The sequence below is a fragment of the Nelumbo lutea genome, chromosome 4 (genome assembly GCF_056320005.1).
Source record: "Nelumbo lutea isolate HS-2025 chromosome 4, American lotus-T2T, whole genome shotgun sequence".
Taxonomy (NCBI): Eukaryota; Viridiplantae; Streptophyta; class Magnoliopsida; order Proteales; family Nelumbonaceae; genus Nelumbo; species Nelumbo lutea.
The window spans coordinates 97,798,741-97,823,468 of NC_142687.1; the positions used below are offsets into that span (position 1 = coordinate 97,798,741).

At 39.6% G+C, this 24,728-nt stretch overlaps 1 protein-coding gene across 1 annotated transcript in view; it reads right to left on the reverse strand.

Moving 5' to 3' along the window:
* LOC148862098 (DUF1365 family protein) overlaps positions 1 to 24,360 on the reverse strand; it is a 52,486-nt gene extending 28,126 nt beyond the window's left edge. The window contains exons 1-3 of the mRNA XM_088985152.1: positions 23,431 to 24,360; positions 22,867 to 22,978; positions 9,793 to 9,885 (exon numbers count right to left, since the gene is read on the reverse strand). Coding sequence (XP_088841278.1) covers positions 9,793 to 9,885; positions 22,867 to 22,978; positions 23,431 to 23,735 — 510 coding nt within the window. The 5' untranslated portion in view covers positions 23,736 to 24,360. The remainder of the gene's footprint in view (positions 1 to 9,792; positions 9,886 to 22,866; positions 22,979 to 23,430) is intronic.
* Between the last annotated feature and the right edge of the window lie 368 nt (positions 24,361 to 24,728).

Below are 24,728 nucleotides of genomic sequence, written 5' to 3' on the forward strand. Positions count from 1 at the left end.
AGTAAAGGAAACTAATGTGAAAAAACTATATATGCAGTAAGAGTGCATATGCAGCAACAAGAAGCAAATGATGGAATAAAAAACAATAAATGCCATAAAGCCATGCATACAAAAAAAAAAAAAAACCTTTTTGATCAGTAAAGGAAACTAATGTGAAAAAACTATATATCCCAAAGAAGAAAGATCCTTCGTTTGACTATCCTCTGTTTCAGGTGGTTCCTGGGGAAAACTGAGGTTTTCAAACATGGGGACTTACGAGGCTCTTGCAGTTCCAACTGACTAGACAATCTTAAGAGGAGATTCTAATTAACAAATTGATGTTATTGAGGATTGATTGGATAAGTAATTTAAAAATGAAGAAACGTAGGGATCCTAGTAAATCTCTTGTTTGAAAGGGGGGGCTGATTGGAACTGGTCCTTCAAACAAATATAAGAGGGTGTATAGAAGAAGAGGGCTGAACAAGAAAGCTATTAACCGGAAGAATTTTTGTGGGGATGACGATGACAGTCCAAATGTTTCTGCAGAGCAGGTGCTTGAAGGGGAGTTCAAGAAGTTGGGAGATTCTAAGGAAACAGGAAAAGAAGAGGAAGAATGCAAAGTCTTAAGGAGAGATGAAAAGAATTCTGCAGTTCTGGAGAAAGATTTTGGTGGTGGAATGGATGTGAAGAGGCTTGCGGATAGAGACATTAAAATTGTTTAAGATTTGGGATTTTTTTTTTTTTTTTTGGGGGGGGGGGGGAAGAGAGGCTTTTACTAGAAGAGCTTTCAAAGAATTTCAAGAAAGGAGTACGGAGGAGGAGAGGCGCAAGAAGACCGCTTTGTAGGAAGAAGGGGAGGCATGGGATGAGGGAGAAGATCTGGATGAGGATTTTGTTGGGGAGGAATAATGTTGGTTTTGAGAGGAATTCTTCTTTTGTTTGGGATTCAGGTTGGACACAAGTGTATTGATTTTGCTGTTTGGGATTTTCTTTCTCTCTCAAGTGATTCCTTATGATCTTCCTCTTTTAATTTTTTAAAGAAAAAGTCATTTGAAAGTACATAGTTTCCAAGTTTTTCTGGATCTGGAAAGGTGTTTAATTAATTTTACAACACCACCCCCCCCCCCAAAAAAAAATAAAAAAAAATTGAGAAGAATTGGGTGACTCACCCAATGGCAAGCAAATGATGTATAAAATTTGCAAAATGGCAAGACATGTAAAGAAGAGGCTGAAATACAAAAGTCAAAATGGCAAAAAATAATATGCATAAAGAAGACAATATGGCTAAAAGACCAAAACTGTAAAAGGGAGACACATAAAAACACCTATTTAAGCCTTAATCTTCTCTTATTTGATTTATATAGTTGTTTGCTATTGTTTTTTAGCCTAAAATGTGCAATTATACTTCTAAAGATTCCTTGAAAGTTTATTAACTAACTCCATATTTTTTAAAAACTTTCCTATTTTTTTTCAATTTCCTCAATACCTTAACAAAATATCCCCACCTCTACATGGAAAAGTGTCCAATGATATCAAAATTACAAACCATGCTCTTGTTAATTATTATTCTCTTCTACTCTCTGAGATCTTTCCTCTTACTATTAGTTTTATCTTTCCTTCTATTCTACAACGAAAATTTTCTAATTGTTTCTCTTAATTACCAATCTTTCTACGCTCTCTACGTTCAGAAATTTCTACAGCCAAAAATCTAATATACATCAGCTTTTCTTCTAACTTCCAGACCTGAAATCTCTATCTAAATTCATCCTTTGGCCCTATCTATCCATATCTTAAATCTTTTTCTGATCACTCCTAGCTCACTGCTGCTAAATCTATACGATTCTTCCCTTCATATCCAAAAACACATTTTCTAACTCAAATGCATACTTCTAAGAAGCTTCATATCTCTCTCTCTCTCTCTCTCTCTCTCTCTCTCTCTAATTACCCTTAGCTAAAGAATCAGCCAATGCATTGGCCTCCCTCCCCACCCATTGGACAACCAGATTCATATGTTGTGTTAACCATTCGTACTTCTTCATTTCATCCCTGTAACACCATATCACTGAATCCAGATCTTTTAGCCAGCCCACCACCTTGGAGTCCTCCCCTTCAACCACTAGATTGTCCAAGATCAGTTCTTTTGCAATCTTAACACCTTGTAGGACTGCATAAGTTCAGCCCTTTAAAGAGTCTCCACTACCCACCAGTCCTGAGTAAAGTGCTACTACATTCCCTTCCTTAATCTCTAATGGCCCCTCCAATTCCAGATGAGCCTGGTTTGCTTTCACTGCTCCCATCAAAATTTAATTTCAGAAAACCTTCAATGGGAGGTGCCCAATTCACGTGTATCTTATCCTTCTATACTGAACTAGAAGCCACTGAATACCAGTTCCTCCAAATATCATCAAAGGCTGTCGAAACAAATCCAAGATTAATAGCCAATGTATAACCATGGTCATTACAGTCATAATTTGTTGTTTGCTTCTCTCTCTTGGAAGATTCTAGCATTTCTTTCTTCCCATAAAGTCCAAATCACTGCTGCTCTAGTACACCTTCACATTATACACACACACACACTTATGGAGATCCCTTTTTTTTTGAAGCCTGATAGGCAAATTTCATTATAAATGCTCATATTACAAAGTAAAAACAATCAGCAAGAAAAGTGAAAATACAACACTGGAAAAGTGCACTAAACTTGCCTAGCAAAGGAGGTAACCATGAGCACCGGGAGAGGACAGCTTGAGAAAACCTCTACAAATTATTTATGTTCACTTATGCAGGATGCATTAGCTATGTGATTTAGAGATTAAAACTTGAATTTTCTTCTGTTGGAACAATGATAGAAAAGGACATGAGACATATAACCTAAATAGAGACTATCCCATCAAAATGCATCTAGAGATGAATTACAATGCAAATAGTGATCAATGCTTAAAAAAAAAAAAAGTGAAGCTTTTGAATAAATTAAAAGTTCTACAAATAATATTAAACATTAAAAGAAATAGTATGTAGTGAAGATGGGCCAAATGGCCCATAGCCCACAGTTATGCTTTATATCTTGTCTGTTAGTTAATGGGCCTTTTTTCTTATGGACCTATAGAGGTGTAAAGTGGGCCGTGTCGAGCCAACATGGCTCGGCCCGTGGGCGGCCCGCACAAAGTGTGTCATGCCGTGCTGCCCTCCCCGGTGAAAATTTTGGGGGTGGGCCTAGCACGGCCCACAGCCCGGGCCTGTGTCGTGTTGTGTCATGCCGCGGGCCGGGCTGGCCTGTAGGCTGAGCCTTGGGCCAGGTTGGGCCGTGTATCGGGCCAAAGCTACTTATTTAAAAAAAATAGACAAAAAACTTAAAATTTTAATTTTATATGAATTTTGTGTATAAAATTGCTTATATATGCAATAATTAAATAAATTAGTATAATAAAATTAAAAAAATATTTATTTTATTATATATCATATACTATATGTTATTATATAATTATTATTTATATAATATTATATAACTATATATAAAATATATATGGGCCATGTCGAGCCGTGCAGGCCCGTGGACCTAAAACCCCAAGCTCAGCAGGGCCCGTGGACCGTCGTGCTGGGCCGCGCCAGGCTGCAGGCAGCACGACCCAATTTACACCTCTATGGACTTGTTTAGTATTAGCTTTATTTTGTCTTATTTTAATCAATCAACCGCCCCACTAAGGGCTTACTTGTAATTTACTGTTATTTAGTGATTAACTAAATTAATTAAAAGATTAGGGAAGGGAGAGAGTACGAACAACTCATCTCTTTCATCCCTTTTTCTTCCATCGCCTTCTTCTCTTCTCTCTTGTTGTCTTCTCTTCTCTTCTCTCTTGCTGTCTTCTCTTCTCTTTTCTCTTCTCCTCTCTTTATTAGTTTTGTTTATTTTGGGGGCTGTTTTCTTCTTGGTATCAAAGTGGGCTCCTCTTTTCTTCTTTTTTCTTTTTCTTTTAATCCCATACACAATGTGTATAGAGAAAAGAAGATTTCTTGAAGAGAACTGAATCATTGATTGATTGATTGATTGAAGAAGATATTCAGCCCAGTTGGAAGTGGTTTCGAGGAGAAAAGAAGATATTCTATTTACTCTTCAAAACAGGTAATTGAAATTTTGCCTAAAACCCTAGACAACTGGAGATTTTTGATTGTAGGTCCCACAAGAAGTTTCACCTTGGTGCTCAGTGGTTGAAGGGGTCCTTTGTAGTTTTCTTGAAGAGCAATCCAAGCAAAGATTGATTCTGTGAAGTCTACAAGGAGCAGTTGCCAATTCTCAGTTTCTGGTTGTGATAAGATTACGTTGGCCAATGGCTCTCTTGCTCCTATCTTTGGCAAGGGAGTCATCAAGGCCACCGACTCCCTTTCACTTACTTAAGTCCTTCATGTCCCTAAGTTGCACACTAATTTGATGTCAGTGAGCAACCTAACCAAATCATTAAACTGCAGTATAGCATTTTTTTCCCTTCTTATTGTGTTTTTCAGGACCTAAAGTCTCAGAAAGTAATTGGGAGTGGCCATGAGGCGAATGGAATATATCTACTAGATACTCCTAAACAAAGCCAATGACAGCTTGAGAGAGTTGCTTGTCATTTAGTCATATTATGTTATGTCATTTACATTTGGGTCATTTATCCTTTTCTGCTTTGAGTCATGTATTTCCAGAATTGTTCAAAGGAATAAATATGTCCTGTCTTCATTGTGAGTCGTGTGAGTTATCAATACATTGTAGAAATACTTATTCCTTAAGTAATAAAAGATCCAATTTTCCTTTTCCATATTGTGCAATCCGATGTGTGGGAGTCGTAGCACTTACCTTCTATGTGTGGCTATTTATATTTTATCTTGTTCATTGACGACTTTTCTCGACATACCTGGTTATTTTTTATGAGATCTTGTAATGAGGTTCCCAAACTTGTGAAACAATTCCATGAATTTGTTCTTATCCAGTTTGATATAAGAATCAAGATATTTCGATCCGACAATGCAAAATAATATTTTGAAAAAAAACCTCACTTCATATCTCACTGACTTTGGAGTTATTCACCAAAGCTCTTGTGTTCATACTCTGGAATAAAATGGAGTAGCTAAGAGGAAGAATCATCATGTAATTGAAGTTGCAAGGAGCATTTTGTTTGCTTCACATGTTCCTACAAAGTTTTGGGGGATGTTGTTCTCACAGCAACATACCTAATCAATCATATGCCATCTAGAGTCATGGGTTTTAAGTCTCCTTTTAATCCTATTTATCCAAATAAGGAGATATTTTCTCTTCCCCTTCAAGTCTTTGGCTGTACCTGCTATGTACAAATTTCTAGTACACAAAGACATAAGTTTGAACCAAAGGCATGTAAATGCATCTTTCTTGGTTATGCTTCCACACAAAAGGGTTATTGCTGCTTTGATCCTAGTAGTGGTACTTGTTTTGCCTCAATGGATGTCACTTTTGCTGATTCTACTCCCTTCTATGGTTCATCTCCGGGGGAGCATCATTCACAAGGGGAGTATTCTTCACAGTTGTTTGCACTCCCCCTTCCGGTTCCTATTGAGTCTTCTTCTGTTGAGTTCAGAGGGGAACACTCATCCTCTAGTCCCTCCACTATTCTTCTTCCTCCACCATTACCTCCTCATCCTCCTACTATTCACAGGTGGTACCAACGACAAAGGGCCAGGAGTGAGCAAATTGTTTCTCCTACATCACATGAGTCTCCTACACTTCTAGTTGCTGAAGAGATAACAAGTGCTGAGGTCACACCCTTGCAGCTTCCCTTTCCAAACCTAGATGTCCCTATTGCCATAAGCAAAGGTAAACGGAAATGTACTGCACATTGCATTTCTAAACATCTTTCTTATAGTCTCATTTCTTTTATTTTTTGTTAATTGAAAGAAATTTATTAATCAGCAATGATATATAGTACAATGTCCCCAAGGAGAGGCACGAGATGCAACCTCTCTAAGATAGTTAAGTACAACTTTCCAATATAATAGAACAAGTTACAATGTAGCACAAAAAAGATCCTCCCCGAAAACCCCCTGTTTGGCCAAAGAATCAGCCATAGTATTAGCTGACATGCTTACTCATTTTACCTCAACTCTCATATTACTAGTTAACCACTTTTCTTTTTTGATGAGGTCTTTGTAGCCCCAAATGGTAGCATCCAGGTTTAGAAGCCACATTGTTACTATTAAGTCCTTAAGTTTGTTGGACTGGGAGCAGGTTATTAAGATACTCCCAAACACAGATTAATAATAATAATAAAGAAAAAGGGCTTTCTTATAAGCCCAGACAGTCTTATTGATGGGCTTGCAATCTGGTTTAGTGAACAACAGGCCTCATGTTAATTGGGCTTGTTTGTAATTCAATAAGCATTTAATGGGCCTACAGTAGAGCCCATTTAATGGAACAGCAGGCTCTAAAAGAATAAATCCATATTAATTAATTTATTGTGAAGTGTCCCACTTATTTACAAGGGGATGCCACTTGTCTTATTCTAACAAGAAGGTTATTTTCCCTCCTTTAACCACTTGGAATGGGGGACACATGTCACCCTAGGGGAGAGAGTTATTTTCCCTCCTCTAACCACTTTAAGTGGGGGGACACATGTCATCCTAGGGGAGAGAGTTTTCTTCTCCCTCCTTAACCCACTTTAAGTGGGGGGACACTTGTCATCTTAAGAAGGAAGAGTTTTCTTTTCCCTCCTTAACCATTTTAAGTGGAGTGACACTTGACACTCTAAGAAGAGGAGTGGGGAGTTACTTAACCACCTCCCTCCTCTATATAAACCATTTTCCTACAGGGAGAAGGGGCTAATGCCATTTTTGTTGGCTAATTCTATTCAGTTGATAAAATTTACAACAACAAGAGATAAACCAAAGGAGAAAGAAGAGAAGATTGTGGTGTGGAAGAAAAGGGAGAAGAGGAGAAAGAAGAAGGTAGGGATTGCAGTATTCCTCCTCCACCTCTTCATTATGATACTCCTACAACTTCCTCTATTAGACTTATGTCTTTCCTTATACTCCTTTTACACACTTTCCTTCTTTGTTGTTATTATTTCCTTTTTCTTCTTCTCCTTGTCTCATTTTAATCATATGTGAGGGAGACAACCATCTACAACCTTGTTCATGAAACTTGGTTGATTATGGTTCCTCATACCATGATAAATGCACATAACCACAATTTAAAGGCCATTTGCAACATTATTGATGAAATATGACTTTTTATGATACCTATTTACTTGTTATGTATAAAAAGTTTGTTTATTTATTTGCTTGTTTTCTCTCAAACAAAGAGGGAATATATACCAGAATTTTCAAAGGAAAATCTTGTAGAAAAATGATATTTAGTTTAGTCTCTATTCATTGGTACTTCTGAATCAGAATCAAAAGGTTTTCTCTGCCCCTAGCAGAGATGTAATTAAGGGAATATTTACGTGATTTCTCGAATGGGGCTTACCCAAATAACAAAAAAACCTAGTTATTAGTCTAATTGGGTGAATTATGCTCCACCCCAAGCTGGTTAGCGATCTGAATTCCTTGTACAACAACTAGTTTTTCCACCCTTGTAGAGTCCCCCATTCCCACCTGTCCTGAGAGGAGATGATGTTGCTATCCTTATTCCTCAAGACACCCCCCATACCTGAAGGCCCAGGGTTACCTTGGTTGCTCCCATCAAAATTTAACTTGATGACACCTTCTAGAGGCGGATCCCATTCTAACAAACTTCTATTTTTCTTAGTAGAAGTATTAGCTATTACTAACCAATTTTTCCTTCATATTATTCCTTTCTTTCCTTTGTTTCTTCTCACCCTATACCCAGGTCTGTATCAGAAGCACTCTCTACCCCATAATGAATGTATGCTATGAGAACCGAGATAGAGGCACCACACAAGAATGATACATGGAAAGTTGTTGATTTGCCTAAAGGGAGGGAGCTAGTGGGTTGTAAATGGGTTTATACCATCAAATATCATGTTAATGGTTCCATTGAGATGTACAAAACCCGGTTGGTTGCAAAAGGTTATAAATAGACATATGGGATTGACTACTTGGACACCTTTGCCCCTGTTGCAAAAGGTACAAAACCCCTATTGCAAAAGCTCATACAGATTGGCCCCTCCATCAGCTAGACATGAAAAATACCTTCTTGAATGGAGAATTACATGAGGAGGAGGCTTATATGTCTCTCCCACTAGGGATGTATGGGCCAAATATGCAGGGTAAGGTGTGTAAGTTGAAGAAGTCTCTCTATGGGCTCAAACAGTCACTTAGAGTCTGGTTTGAGAAGTTTATAGTTGCCCTTGTTACATTTAGTTATCAACAAACACAGTCTAATCATATCCTCTTTATGAAGAGGAGAGGTTCATTAGTGATACACCTTATAGTCTATGTGGATGACATTGTGGTGACTGGCACTAATGTGACAGGGATTGATAACCTTAAAGCATTCCTCAATGCAAAGTTTGAGATCAATGATCTAGGGGAATTGAGGTCTTTCTTGGGAATCAAAGTGGCTCAGTCTAATGAGGGCATTTTCATATCTCAACACAAGTATGTACTAGACTTTGTTCACTGAAACAAGTAAACTGGGAGCAAGACCGGCTACCCCTATTGATACAAGTCACAAGCTTTCTGCTTCTAATGGAGAATTGTTGAAGGATAGGGGAGTGTTTCAGAGGTTGCTAGGGAAACTGCTATGTTTATGTATGACTCGCCCTAACATTTCATATGTTGTAAGTAGCATTAGCCAGTTCATGCATGCACTTAGAGATACATATGGCAGTAGCAGAGAGGATTTTATGTTATTTGAAGAGTACTCCAGGGAAAGATATTCTTTTTGCTAAGCATGAACTGAAAGCCTATACAAATGCTGATTAGGCATGTAACATTGATGATAGGAGGTCAACTTCGGGGTATTGTAGTATGGTTGTAGGTAATATTGTTTCTTGGAGGAGCAAGAAACAACCAGTGGTTGCTAGATCTTCAGCTAAGGTAAAATACAAAGTTATGGCCCATAGAATTTCTAAATTGCTATGGCTACGGTCCTTGATGGAGGAATTGGGTGTTGAGTATGACAAGACACTGATGTTGTACTGTGACAATCAGGCCGCCATCAACATTGCTCACAACCCTGTACAACATGATAAAACGAAGCATATTGAAATTGATAGGCATTTCATCAAAGAAAGAGTGGCTTCTAGAGAAGTTTGTCTACCTTTCATTGCATCTGAAAAACAGTTAGCTGATGTTCTTACTAAAGGAGTCTCTAAGGCAAAGCTACAACATGATACAAGCAAAGTGGGCATGATTGACATCTATGCTCAGCTTGAGGAGGGGTGCAGTGAAGATGGGCCAAATGGCCCATAATCCACAGTTGGGATTTATATTTTGTCGGCTAGTTAATGGGCATGTTTAGTATTAGCTTTATTTTGTCTTTTTTTAATCAGTCAGCCACCCCACTAAGGGCTCACTTGTAATTTAATGTTATTTAGTGATTAACCAAATTAATTAAAAGATTAGGGAAGGGAGAGAGTACGAACAACTCATCTCTTTCATCCCTTTCTCTTCTATTGTCTTCTTCTTCTTCTCTTCTCTCTTTACTAGTTTTGTTTATTTTGGGGGCTGTTTTCTTCTCAATAGAAAATAACTAATATTACAGGACCACAGAAAACCAAGGTAACAAAATTCTGAATAAGTGTAAACTATAAGTACGAAATGAATGACAGCACTTTAGGACAATGAAACCAACCAAAGACCCAAGATTACCTGAACCAAAGAAAAAAAAATGAAAGTAAATAAACGTACCATAAAAGGACTGACATGTAATGGCTTTGCCACTAAATCTGAGTCTGGGTTCAAAATAAATGACACCCTTTCACCCCATGGTGTATTTGTTACCTAAAAGTAAAACAGAAATAATCAGTGAGTAAATATTACTAACTTTACAGAACAAAGTCTTATTAAATAGAAATTGTCAGTAAGTGAAAAAACATTATTAATAGTAATTATAAACAGTTCCTTTCATCAGTAAAATAATGCTTATACAAGAAAACTTATTCTCCTTTTACATTATATGATTGAGTACACGTGTACCAACATAAAGAGATAAATGACGCTCCTATACCTTATACCAACTCCTCTCCCAGAATTTAAACAAAATCTAAAAGAAAAACCACTCAAACATTGAACTGCCCATTGAAGGAAAAATAACCAAATTATGTAGCAAACCTAAACCTACTAGATAGCCCAAGTTATGAAATAAATCTAAACCACAGCTAGAAAAGGAAAGATATTAGCAGTCAGGGAAAAATAACTACTCATAACAAGCAGATAAAACAGTTGGTAAGAAATTTTAGTTGCACCAAAAACATGTGCCCAGTTAACGAGTCCAGGCATCAACTAACATAGTACTCCTAAATTTCACCCACCCTGCTACATCTCCAGATCTCTATGTTTTGGTCACTTAGATCCAGATTGATGAGAATATGAGCAATAGGGATGCTCAAGAAAAACCAAAAAACTGAGCAAAAAAGTGTGGATAGCCAAACCAATCAATTCAGTTTCGGTTTGATTTTTGTAGAGATACATCTATTTAGTGTGTGTGGTCCTACTAACACTGTTTATTTTTTCTGTTACTGTTTATTATTATTTGTTCTTTTATCAGTTTTATATAGACAGCAGGGGTATTCCTGTCTTTGTACTCTTTTATTTGATTAATATAAATACCAATTTATTGGGGCAGCAGGTCCATTAGAACCTGCACCCCTTTTTCTCCATTCTCTCTATCTCTTCTCTCTTTCTTACTCTCCCTTAAAACTCTTCTTTTTCTTTTCTTTTCTGCTGTTTCCCTTACAGAATACAAATCTGGCATCATTGGTTACTGTCAACTTGGTAGCAGAGCCAAGTCTAAAATTGATTTGGATCCTCATGTAGTCCTGATCCAGCCGGTTACATTAGAATTCTCTAGGGCTGGAGTTTTTGGCTTCTATTGCCTGATGCTTGAAGGTCATTGGAGTTTACAGGAGGTGCCCAAGGTGTGAGATCTTGGAGATTGCCCGGTGACCAGGAAGAGTCAAAGAAAACAGGTCAGCTTCAGGTTTAGGGTTTAAACAATTGATTAGGGTGGTGTTCAGTTTTTTTTCTGGGTAGTTTTTACCAGTGTTTTAAAACGCGGAGGCGTGGCGCGAGGCGTTCCACTACCTAGAGGTGTGAGGCATAAGCCTCCTTAAGAGGAGGGGGTTATGAGGAGGATGAATAGGAAGGGGGGATCTCATTTTTTCTTTATTTTTAATAAAAATCTTTTATATTAAGAATCCAAATGAGAGAGCAGATATCTGTTTTACACTTTCTCCAAGGCTGATTCTAGGGTTTTGTCTGGGACTTCTTCTCTTGGACTGTTTCTTGTGGATCCTTTTTTTGTTTTGGGACTGCTGGACAGTTCTTGGAGAGGCTGGTTTGTGTAGAAGAGGAGATTTGTGAAGTTACTCTCGACTTGTGGATCAATTGAGGTTTTTCCAACATGGAGACAACTAGGAATGAATCCAAATCACATGGGAAAGGACTTATGGGGAATAGAAGTGTTAATGACAACAATTCTTTTCAAATTACCATAGTAAAATTTGATGGAACAAATTATTTGGAGTGGGCTCGATCAGCCATGATGGCCATTGGAGGAAGAGGAAAACTAGGATATGAGACAGGATATGCTAAGAAACCAGCAAAAGAACATGCTAAGTGGGTGCAAGAAAACTATCATTTTATGGCTCGGTTATGTAATTCCATGCAGTCTCATATTAGTAGAAACCACCTTTGGGCAGCAAAGGATATTTGGAAGAATATCAAGAAGACCTATTCTCAGCCCCTCAATGTTGCTAAAGCTTATGAGCTGAAAAGTGAGGTGAACAACCTCAAACAAGAGGAGAAACCTGTATCAATTTTTCTCCATTCTGAAATCTTTATGGCATGGGATTGATCACTCGGAGACAATGGAGTGGGAGAGCCAAAAGGATGCAACAACATATAGGAAGCTTGTTGAGACAAATAGGATGTTTGAATTCTTAACTGGACTGAATTCAAACCATGATATTCTGAGACAACTTATTAGAGATAGTGCCACCTTATCTCAGGCCTACTTACTAGTACGCAGTGAGAAAGTGGGAGGAAGGTTATTTTGCAATTTTCACCTATGGAATCAGTGTTAGCAGCTCTAAAGCAATAGTGTAGAGATGATAAGGAGGAGGTGAAGGAGGAAAGAGAGGTGATTTGTGACTATTGTAAGAAGAAAATACATACCAAGGACTACTGTTGGAAGCTTAATTCTCATCTTCTTCCAACAAGGCTCAAGAATGAGAAAGGGAATGCCAATGCAGCTGCTACTACAGAGCTTCAATCCACGACCAACACTAGAGCTAGTACCCTAGATGCCTTGGCTGTAGTCAAAGCTGCTTTAAATCAGTTGGAGAGTGATGTTGGCATTATTGGACAGTTTCAGACAGCTTTTTTTTTATCAATAACACCAGCTTCATTAAATTAAGAGAAAAGAGGGAGTATGTATACAAGAGGGGAGATAAAATATCTTAGCTCCCCAAATACAGAATACAAAGAGAATACAGAGAGAAAAAATTAAAAACTAGCCCAAAATACAAACTCCCTATTCACCCCTTGCTTGGCCAACCCATCCGCAAATGAGTTGGCACTCCTCTTCACCCAGTTGTATAGGATCTCAATGTCCCTACACATCCATAAGAACTGCTTCTTTTCATTGTTAAAGTTCCACAAACCACTGTCCTCTTTCTTCAACCAGTTAACCACCACCTTCGAATCACCTTCCAAGATCAATCGGCTGACATTTAATTCCTTTGCTCTTCGAATTCCTTCAAGCGCTGCAAAGATCTCATCCCTAAGAGAGTCACCTTCTCCAATAGGGCTAGAAAATAGAGCAATAACAACCCCTTCCTCATTCCTGAAAACTCCTCCAATCCCAAAGGGTCCTGGATTCCTTACACTGCTGCCATCAAAGTTCAACTTAATGAAACCCGAGGGGGGAGGGTACCAAGAGGGACAAAGAGTCCTCTTGCATCTAGCAGTGGAAGCAATCTCTTTCCAGTTTCTTAGCAAGTCATCCATAGGAAAGTCTAAAAACAAGTCCAAAGATTTCAGCCAATGGGCAGCCCTTAAAAGGAGTCTAATAGTTCTTCCAATGTTCTTTCCTTGTCTAAAAAAATACATGAATTTCTTTCTTCCCACAATGACCAGCACACTACTGCCCTAATATTCCTCCACATAGTCTTCCCTTGCTTCTTATGCCATCTAAAAAAAGGAGAGAACAACCTTTGGACACTCTCCGGAGGAAACCAAGAACACCCAAAGTAGGAGAAAACCCACTCCCAAACAGTTTCAGCAACCTTACAAGAGACCATGAGGTGATAGTCGGATTCCCCATCGGCTTTACAAAGAGTACATCTATTAGGAAGTAGACAATAGTTGGGTCTCTTTCTTTGAAGTAAGTCAAATGTGTTAATTCTTTCCATGAAAATTTTCCAACAAAAAAAGCCAACCCGAGGAGGAATAGGCCTGCTCCAAATTTCTTTAACCGGAAAGGACAACCCAAAGGGACAGGAGGTTGAGTTAAGGTTTCAAAAAACGAGGCACTAGAAAAAGTACCAGACCTAGGAGTCCAAAATCTGGTGTCTTCCTTAGCAGGATTTAGGAAAACATTCTCAAGGGAGGCAAGCAAAGATACCAAGCTATAGTCTATATCCCTAATTGCCCTACGTAGGCTTAGGTTCCACCCACAGCTAGAAGTAGAGTCTGAAGGAACCAAGAAAGAAGAGATAGGTTCACTTTTCAAATCTGATGAAGCATACAAGGAAGGAAACTGGTCCTCCAAAGGAGAATCCCCAACCCAAAGTTGTTCCCAGAATTTTATTCGGTTACCAGAGTTTAGGCCATAGGAGAAGACGAGAAGCAGATTGTGAATGGATTTCCAAGGAGAAGCAGTTGTAGCCCTTGCCATGATTCCAGTTTCAGACAGCTTTTGTACCTTCATCATTTCCACACTTTGGTAGAAGGGATATTGCCTATCATGCCCCAGCCCCAAGCAACACTAGCTTTTTTTGGATTGTAGATTTGGGTGCCTCTAACTATACAACCAATTTGTCTTCTTTATTCACCTCTTATTAATTGTCCTCTAGTAGAGACAAAGTATCCATTGTCGATGGCTCACTTGATCCTATTTTTGGCAAGGGACACATCAAAGTGTCTAATGCCATTTCTTTGTCCTCAAACTTGCATGCTCTTAAGCCTAGTACTAACCCACTTTCAATCAATAGTATTACTAAAAGTCATAATTGTTTAGTGACATTTTTCCCAATCATTGTGTCTTCCAAGATTTTTTTATCAATAATAGAAATCAATTTATTGATGGATAATAAAGTTACAAATCCGGGTAGAAGTAAAGAGGCTTAGCTCTCCCAAAAAAGAAAAAAATCAAAGAGGATTACAATAAAGCCTAAAACATATGTTCCCTTCCCACTCCTTGTTTTGCCAATGTATCCGCAAAAGCATTTGCAGTCCACTTCACCCATTGAAATTGAACCTCCATCCCCCTAATTAACCATTTAGCTTCTCATCTTTCATTTGCATATTTCCGCAATCCATTGTCCTTCTGTAACGAGCTTTAAGTCTCCTTCAACAATTAGCTTATTAATACTCATCTCGTTTGTTTTTTGTAAACCTTCCATTAAAGCACATATGCCAGCTCTGAGAGAGTCACCATTCTAAACGAGGCCTGGAAACAAAGCAATCACCTTTCCATTCTCATCTCTGAACACCCCACCAACACCCGAGGGCCTAGGATTGCCTTCACTACTTCCATCAAAATTTAATTTTACACACCCTGGGCCTGGTGGAGACCATAAGGGAGAGGTAACTGATGAAAGAGGAGCAGAATTCGCCACTTCCATCCAGCTATTCAATTGCATAACTGTAGAGACATCAACAAACATATCCAAAGACTTCAGCCAATGCATCACCCTAACCAATGTTACCTCAATGATACCTTCTTTGTTCCTTTCCTTATTAGAAAATGTCCTAGAGTTCCTCTCTTCCCATACAGTCCAGCAAATGGAAGCCCTCACACACCTCCACATAATCCTACCCCTTTTCTTAGGCCATCTAAGGAAAGAGGTGGTAAACAAGCTTCATATATCCGGTGGAAAGGTCCACCTACAACCAAATAAAGAAATAAACCATTCCCATATATCAAAAACAAAAGGACAGAAAATTAGTAAGTGGTAGGAGCTTTTGGGGACAAACACCAATTTGGCCTTTTCTTCTGGAGTAAATCACATGTGTTACATCTTTCCAGGAATGCCTCTCAACAAAAAACTTCAATCCTTGGAGGGATCAACTTACCCCATATTTCCTTAATTGGGATATACGAGATAGAATTGTTGGTTTGTTGTGCCAAGGACTTAAAGAAAGAAGCACAAGAAAAAGCCCTAGAGGGGGACAAAGTCCAAATTCTACTATCCCTTTTTGAAGGGTCCAAAACCACCCCATTCAAAGTTTGAATTAAATCCACAACAATACACAATTCTGACTCCCTAAGGCCTCTCCTAATGTAAAGAGACTGGGCCGAATGGGCCTTAACAGCCTTTCGTGTGATATCCTTTATTTTATCTTTTATTTTATGTTGATGGGCCTCACTTAATGGGCCTGTTATTTGTTCTTATTTTATTTTCTTTATGTAATTGCCAAGCTGGCCGCCCACTTAAGGGTATACTTGTCATCATCAATTTTTTAGAGATTAATAAAATAGGGTTAGAGGAGAAGGGTGATTAATTTGACTTCTTCTTCTCTTACCTCTTCTCTTCACCATCTTCCTCTCTTATACAATTATTCAGATCTGTTTTATTCTACCAATCACTAAGTTTAATCTAGATATTAGAGGACTGATTTACATCTTGGTATCAGAGCAGGTTCAGTTCCTCTTCCTTCTTTTTTACTTGTTCCTGTACACTCTAAAATCAAGAGAGTGTATGGAGAGATAGGTTCTCTATAGTATAGAGAATCACTTGCCTAGTTGGTAGAAGGGTTTGGAGAGTTTAGTTATGGCCAGATTTTGCCAAAGTGTGATGTTGTTTTGTTGCTGCCCAAAACCCTAGCCGACTAGAGATTTTCAAGGTTACCAGGAAAGGTGAAGCTTGGGTGTGGCGCTCTATGCTTGGAAGGTGTCTTGTGACTGCTAAAGGAGGGCGGTTCAGGTTTGGAAGAGTTTGGGTTAGTCTGGTGGGTGCGGCAGTGTCTTCTCTCTTCCTCCCATCTGCTGGACGGAGCAAAACCCTAGTTTTTCTAGCACCCAAGTTCTGGTTTGACTTCAAGTAAGTTTACATAGTCAAAACTTTCTGTTCTTTGATTTCCATTTGATTAATGGAGGCATACGGAAGTGAGTTCAAGCAGGTGCCAGTTTCTGGACCTGCTTCAATAGATTCCGTCTTGACTGGTGTTACCACAATTAAGCTAGATGGGACAAACTATCTTACTTGGGCACAGTCTATAAAAATCTATGTTTGTAGTAGAGGAAAACTCGAGTATCTCACAGGCAGCAAGGTGAAACCCGAAGAGGCAGACCCTGAATTTGAAAGATGGATGCAAGAGAACTATATTGTTATAGGATGGTTAGTCAACTCTGTGCAACCCCATATAAGCCAGCATTATCTCTGGATGTCTTCGGCTAAGGAGATATGGGACAGTGTAACTGAGACCTATTCATAGAAATTGAATGTAGCTAGAGCATACAAATTGAAAAGTGATGTGAAGAACCTGAGACAGGGGGAGAAGAGTGTGGCAATCTACTACTCTATACTAAAATCCCTATGGCAAGAAATTGATGTTATGGAGACAGTGGTATGGGAGAGTAAAAATGATGCTGAAATGTATAGAAAACTAGTGGAGAGAAATAGGGTGTTTTAGTTTCTCACTGGACTCAACCCTGAGTTTGATATTATCAGACAAAACATTTTGGCCAGGGATGAGGTTACTCTTTCACAGGCATACGCTATGATAAGTAGTGAGGAGAGTAGGCGATAGGTGCAGTTGCAGAGTCCATCTACAGAACATTTTGCACATGCGGGAATGAAACCGAAGGGCCCTATTGAGAAAAGAGAGCAAATGTGTGAATATTGCAAGAAACCACAGCATACAAAGGACACCTGCTGGAAGATTCATCCTGAACTTCTTCCTAATAGGTTTAAGAACAATAATAACCCTAAGAAGGGCAGTCAGGTGGGAAAATCCAAGACTGCTAATGCTACTACAATGCCTAAAGGGGGAAGGAAAGCGAAGAAAAATCAACTATTGAGCAGTTGGCTGCAATGAAGCTAGATTTTGAGAAGTATGGGAGGCTCCTAAATCACCTGGAAGCTACGGTTTCTTCAACTCACCCTTCCAACAGTACATCATCTTCATCGGCTTTTGCTCACTCAGGTACTCGTGCTTCTACGAATCATGCTTCAGCTTTAGGTAATCATAAAATCCCTTGGATTATTGATTCCGGTGCATCGAACCATATGACCAGCCTATCTAACCTGTTTTGCTCATATCACCTCCTTTCTGGGAAAGAGAAAATATCCCTTGCCCCCATCTCTGGTAAAGGTGATATAAAGACCTCTGACACCCTGTTCTTATCTTCTGTTCTTCATGTCCCTAAGCTTAACACAAACCTCTTATCTATTAGTAGCTTAACAAAGTCAATGAATTGCAACATAACTTTCTTTCCCACTCATTGTGTTTTTCAGGACCTGCAGTCTCGGAGGATGATGGGGAGTGGCCATGAGGCGAACGGAATATACTTGCTGGACACACCAGATCAAGCTTTGGGACCACCTCATGGAGTTGCCTTAGAGTCAGACGTGTCAGAGTCTGTTAACAAAATTTTATTATGTCATTTTCGGTTTGATCACTTGTCATTTTCTACTTTGAGTCATATGTTCCTAGATATGTTTAAAGGAGTGTCTTTATCGAGTCTTCATTGTAAATCATGTGAGTTGGCAAAGCATTATAGACATTCCTATTCAATTAGCAATAAAATATCATTTTCTCCTTTCCATATTGTTCACTCTGATGTGTGGGGGCCATATCACATGCCAACCATGGGGGGTTATAGGCACTTTATCCTTTTTATTGATGATTATTCACGTTACACTTGGATTTATCTCATGAAATCTAGGGATGAAGTACCAGCTATTGTGAAAATTTTTCATGAACTCATCCTCACCCAATTTAATACCCGTATCAAAATATTCCGCTCTGACAATGCTAAGGAGTATTTTGAGAGAACCCTCTCCACCTATCTTGAAACTTTTGGGGTTATTCATCAAAGTTCTTGTTCCTACACTCCGCAACAAAACGGGGTGGCGGAAAGAAAGAACAGGCATGTGGTTGAGGTTGCCAGATCCCTCTTATTTGCATCCCATGTTCCTATAAAGTTTTGGGGAGATATTGTTCTTACTGCTACCTTTCTGATCAACCGTATGCCCTCCCGGGTCCTTGGCTTTAAAACCCCTTTTAGTCTTCTCTTCCCGGATGAGGATCTCTTTTCTCTTCCTCTCCATGTGTTTGGGTGTACTTGCTATGTGCATATTCATAGTCACCAAAGGCACAAGTTTGAACCTAAGGCTCATAAGTGCGCGTTTTTGGGATATGCTTCCACATAGAAGGGTTATTGCTGTTTTGATCCAGTTCGTGGCACCTGCTTTGTTTCTCGGGATGTCACCTTTGTAGAGTTGACTCCCTTTTTTAGTATTCCTCTTGAGGGGGAGAAATCTGATGAGTACTTTGCTATGTCTCCAACTGTTCCTCTTCCCATCCCTTGTGAGTTCGATTATGGGGTGTCCACCTCTTCCACTGAACCTACCCCTGATGTCCCTGCTCCCCCTCCTGCTTCTGCTCCTGCTCTCCAAAGGTGGTACCAAAGGCAAAGATTCAGACATGTGCAGGTTGTTTCCACTCCTTCAGAAGAGCATCTTGCCACTCCCATCATTCCTGAGGAAACAGGTCAGCCCTCTACTGACCCATCTCAGACTGTTCCAGACCTTGACCTTCCTATTGCTCTTCACAAGGGCAAGCGGAAGTGTACAACCCATTGTATCTCCAAACACTTATCTTACAGCCTTCTCTCCCTTTCCTACTACTCTTTTCTTGCCTCTGTTTATTCCCATGTGACACCCAGGTCTGTACCGAAAGCTTTATCTCAAGTTGAATGGAGGGAAGCTATGATGACCGAACTTGATGCATTGCATAAGAATCATACCTGGGATATTGTGGACTTGCCGGAAGGGAAGGAACCAGCGGGTTGTAAATGGGTGTTTACTATTAAATATCACTCTGATGGCTCTATTGAGAGGTTTAAGGCTCGGTTGGTTGCTAAGGGTTACACCCAAATGTATGGCATTGACTATCTTGAGACATTTGCTCCTGTAGCTAAGATGACTTCAGTCAGGGTTTTACTATCTCTAGCAGCTACTTTTGATTGGCCCCTACACCAGTTCGATGTTAAAAATGCCTTCTTGAATGGAGAACTGCATGAAGATGTCTATATGTCTCTACCTCCAGGAGTGTATGGGAAAGAAATGAAAGGCAAGGTGTGTAAACTACACAAATCTATTTATGGTCTCAAACAATCTCCTCGGGCTTGGTTTGAGAGATTTCGGGCTGTTCTTGTCTCTTTTGGCTGCATTCAAACACAATCTGATCATACACTGTTCTTGAAGAGAAATGACTCTCTGGTGACCTTCTTGATTGTTTATGTTGATGATATTGTGGTCACGAGTGATGACATTGAAGAGGCCAGTAAACTAAAAGCATTTCTTAACTCTGAATTTGAAATCAAAGATTTGGGAGATCTTCAGTATTTCCTAGGCATTGAAGTTGCTCGATCTAAGGATGGTATATTCATATCTCAGCGCAAATATGTCCTTGATCTTCCTGCCGAAACTGGTAAACTTGGAGTTAAACCCATCTCCACTCCCATTGATCCTAATCATAAGCTTTCTGCCACAGATGGTGAACTTTTGTCTTATAAGGGAGTATTTCAGAGACTGCTTGGGAAGCTGTTATACCTTTGCATGACTCGACCAAATATTTCCTATGCAGTCAGTGTTATTAGTTAGTTTATGCATTCTCCCAGAGATACTCATCTAGCTGCCACAGAAAAGATTTTGTGCTACTTGAAAGGTACTCCAGGGAAAGGTATTCTATTTGCTAAGCATGGTCACATGAAACCGGAAGCCTTTACTGATGCAGATTGGGCAGGATGTATTGATGACAGAAGGTCCACCTCTGGTTATTGTGCTCAGCTGAAGCAGAATATAGGGCAATGGCTCATGGTGTGTCAGAATTACTATGGCTACGATCCCTTCTAGAGGAATTGGGGGTGGACTACGAGAAACCAATGATGCTCTATTGTGACAACCAAGTTGCTATCAACATTGCACATAATCCTGTTCGACATGGCAAAACTAAGCACATTGAGGTTGATAGGCATTTCATAAGGGAAAGAGTCTCTTCAGGAGAAGTTTGTTTACCATTTATCACATCAGAAGAGCAACTGGTTGATATCTTGACCAAGGGAGTTCCCAGGGGGAAATTGACACACTATATAAGCAAGCTAGGCATGATTGACATCTATGCTCAGCTTGAGGGGGAGTGTAAAGAGACTGGGCCGAATGGGCCCTAACAGCCTTTCGTGTGATATCCTTTATTTTATCTTTTATTTTATGTTGATGGGCCTCACTTAATGGGCCTATTATTTGTTCTTATTTTATTTTCTTTATGTAACTGCCAAGCTGGCCGCCCACTTAAGGGTATACTTGTCATCATCAATTTTTTAGAGATTAATAAAATAGGCTTAGAGGAGAAGGGTGATTAATTTGACTTCTTCTCTTACCTCTTCTCTTCGCCATCTTCCTCTCTTATACAATTATTCAGATCTGTTCTATTCTGCTAATCACTAAGTTTAATCTTGATATTAGATGACTGATTTACATCTGAACCAAATCCCAATCATACCCAAAATTTGACCTAAAAGGGACCAAAAGATCAGACAGAAACTGGCTTTGAAACGGGAGAGGGAGAATAAAGAGGGAAATTGGTCTTTCAAGGGTACCTCCCCCACCCACAAATGTTCGCAAAATTTAACCTAATTACCAGAGCAAAAATCATACATGATGTATTGTAGAAACGAGGGAAGAATGACATGTATGCATTTCCAATGAGAGACCATGTTAGTCCTTGCCACAAGCCCAGAGTCCCAGTCATCATCTGCCTATCCATGAATACTCAATATTTCCTTAGTCCACAGCTTATCGCTATCCCCTCCAAACCTCCACAACCATTTCCCCAACAAGGCTTCATTTTTCTTCTGGATATTGCCCAATCCCAAACCACCCTCCTCTCTACACTTGGAGACTATCTCCCAACTCACTCTATGATCTTTCATTTCCTCCCCTGGCTCCCATAAGGAATCTCTCATCAACTTTTTCAGCGCTACTTATTTTTCCTGGGATTCTAAACACAGATAAGTAATACACCGGCAAGCTAACCAATGTAGACTTAATCAGAGTGATTCTACCCCCTAGAGATAAAAAATTCTTCTTCCAAGAGGCTAGCCTTTTCGTAAACCTATCAATTAATAGGTTCCAAAAATTGTTATTCTTCGGGATCCCCTAAAGGCAACCCAAGTATATCATAGTTCACTATGACACCTCACAACCCAAAATCTCAACCCTTTCCCTCATCTCTCCTTCTTCCATGTTCACCTCTACCACACAACTCTTGTCAAAGTTAACCTTCAAATTTGACATTTTTTCAAACAACTGCACTATCGTCTTCAAATTTCTGACCCATCTCACATCCTCCCCTTCATAGAATAGGATTGTATCATCAGCAAATTGTAGATGTGTGATACGTAACCTATCTCTTCCAACCCTCCACCCCCTAACTAGGTTCCTCGAATCTGCCCTCTCAATTAACTTCCCCAACACTTCTACTATCAAAGTAAAGAGAAATGGGAAAAGGGGGCCCCCTTGTCTAATTCCCCCAGTGGCTAGGAAATGATCCACTATAGACCCATTCACTAGGATTAAGTAATGACAAGTCTCAATACATCCCAAGATCCATTTGCACCATTTTACTCCAAAGCCAAAGTAGTCCATCACTTGCATTAAGAACGAAAGTGAAGGATATTCCATTCCTTAATTTTTGCTCCTTCAATTTCCAATGAAATTTCATACCCTCCCCATTGGCCCTTGGGGCACTCCCATTCCACCAATCCTTAACTAGCTCCTTAAAACCCAGGTGGGACAACCACATATTCTCAAATCTGAAAGGTGATGGCCCTCTATTGCCAATATTCCCCCTCATTAAAACAATGAGCCAATGATCTAAGGTTAACCTAGGCAGAGTTCTAGAAGTAACCCCCCCCCAGTGCTCCTCCCAATCTGTTGTCAATAAGATTCTATCCAAGGGATAGGCCTACAATTAGCAGTTGGAATCCTTGTGGTTTAAGAATATAATAGGTTTAGATAATAGTAGCATGGATTTGATTTGCAGCCAATCTAAGGGATAGGCCTACAATTTAGACTACTCAACTTGATGAAGATAAACGGCTTTTTCACATTGGTCGTTTCTCACTTCCTACTATATATGATATTCTTGGTTAGACAGACCAACCTCCAAGCTCATGTATTTTGGATTGTTGACCTATGAAGAATGACCTAACATTTTAACAAAATTGAATGTAATATTTTATTATTTCAAATGTCCTCATTGACAAATACACTCAAAGACAACTAAGAAAAGAGTATCAAAGTTCCCTACCTCAGCAATGCACCTCTTCAACTGGGGGGTTGTGCCTTCGAGATCATAACAATAATATACGCTTAATGGATTTTGATCATATCCCGCACTAGAAGGTATTGTCAAAAGGAACCTACAAAAGAAATGTACAAGACATTGAGTCAAGTTCCAAAAATAGAATTGTCTAAAAAAGGGAAAGGAAACTTAAAAACCAAAAAGCTAAGGAGATAAGTAAAAAGGGGGAAGGCAATAAATAAACGAATTACAGTTCCGCACTTCTAAACTGGTATATAGATCATTTTTATTCTGAAAGTAACAAAAACAGCTAAGGAGATAGGTAAAGGCTATCAGATAAATAAAACGTCTTAATTCATTCCTAGTTCCACATTTCGCCAAAAATCACTCAACTTAGGCATGTAAAATTGAAATCTAAAGCTAATCCACCTAAGCCACTGCAGCCAAACCGAGAAGTCTAACCCAAAGTATATGATAGAATACATGTTCTTCAGTAACGAACAAGCCTTTCTGCGTATAAGTTTAGTTGCTGACACTGTAAGAGAGAGAGAGAGGGACTAGAGAGGTTACGCTGGTCCGGTGGTGCCGGTGATTTGCCGGGCTTGGTGGGCGGAGAGGTGATTACGAAGATTGCCGGGTTGCACGCGGTCGAGGTCGATGAGGGCATACCGAACTGGGTATCGAAATGCGTGGTGGACGGGATGTCTGCGCTCGTGCCACACCGTGCCTTGGTAGAGAGTTACTGCTTCAGCTCCGAGGGAGTGAAAGCAACTTCGTCGCCGAAGGAGGAAGGAACGGAAGAAGAGAAGAAGAGAGAGAACGGAGGATGTCACAGAGTTGTAGATGATGGAGAACAGCAGATACAGTAGCTCCATCTCTCTCTCCCTCTCATCTCTCTGTCTCGAAGTTAAGTCCACATAATTATGTGCGACGTTACGTGTTAGCTTACGTCTACTGGAACGGCCTTTAATTAATATGGATGTAATTTTTAACTAATATTTTTTAAAATAAAATTAAAACGAACCAAACTCCTCCGTTGTTCTCCCTCGCTGTAATTTATTAGCTGCTTCCCATCGATCTAGCCAGTCAAACTTGAAGACGCAAAACCTGATCTATATATCAAAACCCCCTGTATTAAATTTCCATCTTTTGGATTCCTTGTTCGTTTCTTTAAGCCACAACCGGTCCCTCGCAGAGGAGGAATTAAGTGGATAAGAACAAATCAATCGGATGCAAAATAACTAATTAGATCTTGTATTTCCACGAGTGATTTGAAGATACCGCATCGGTGGTAAGGTCAAAACGGAGAGGAACAAAGTAATGGCGTACACGTACAAGGACTCCGTTCTCGAGCCATGGAAAAGCCTGTCCCACACAAATCAACGAGGGTCCTATTCAAGTTTTAATAAAACTCTGAGCGGAAGATGATGATGACGATGAAGGTCCTCCCATTACTCGGAAAAGAGCTCGAGGTAAGTTGGAGAACCCGGGTGATACATCGATAGGGTCATGCTGTACGACGTGCAATAAATGGGAGCTCACATCGTCTGTCCCCTGGTGAGCGACTCCTACGGCATCGCAACACGCCGCGTGTCCTCTCAAAGTTTAGCTGTTGAAAAAATCTGTGAAAATGCCGCGTTAACTTGAAAAAGGGTAAATTAATAATTATATTTTAATTTATTTTGACTAAAAATCAAAGCATGGGCGTGTCCTGTCCAGGAACTTATCAAGGGCGCATACCGTTGGGCTCCAACAGCCAAAGTTAATCCCCACACACGGGCGCCTCTACTTTATGTGGAGCTAATGAGTTGGACATTAGTTTCCATTTCGCCCAAAAAGTGAGTTTAACTCATCTTTCACTCCTCTCT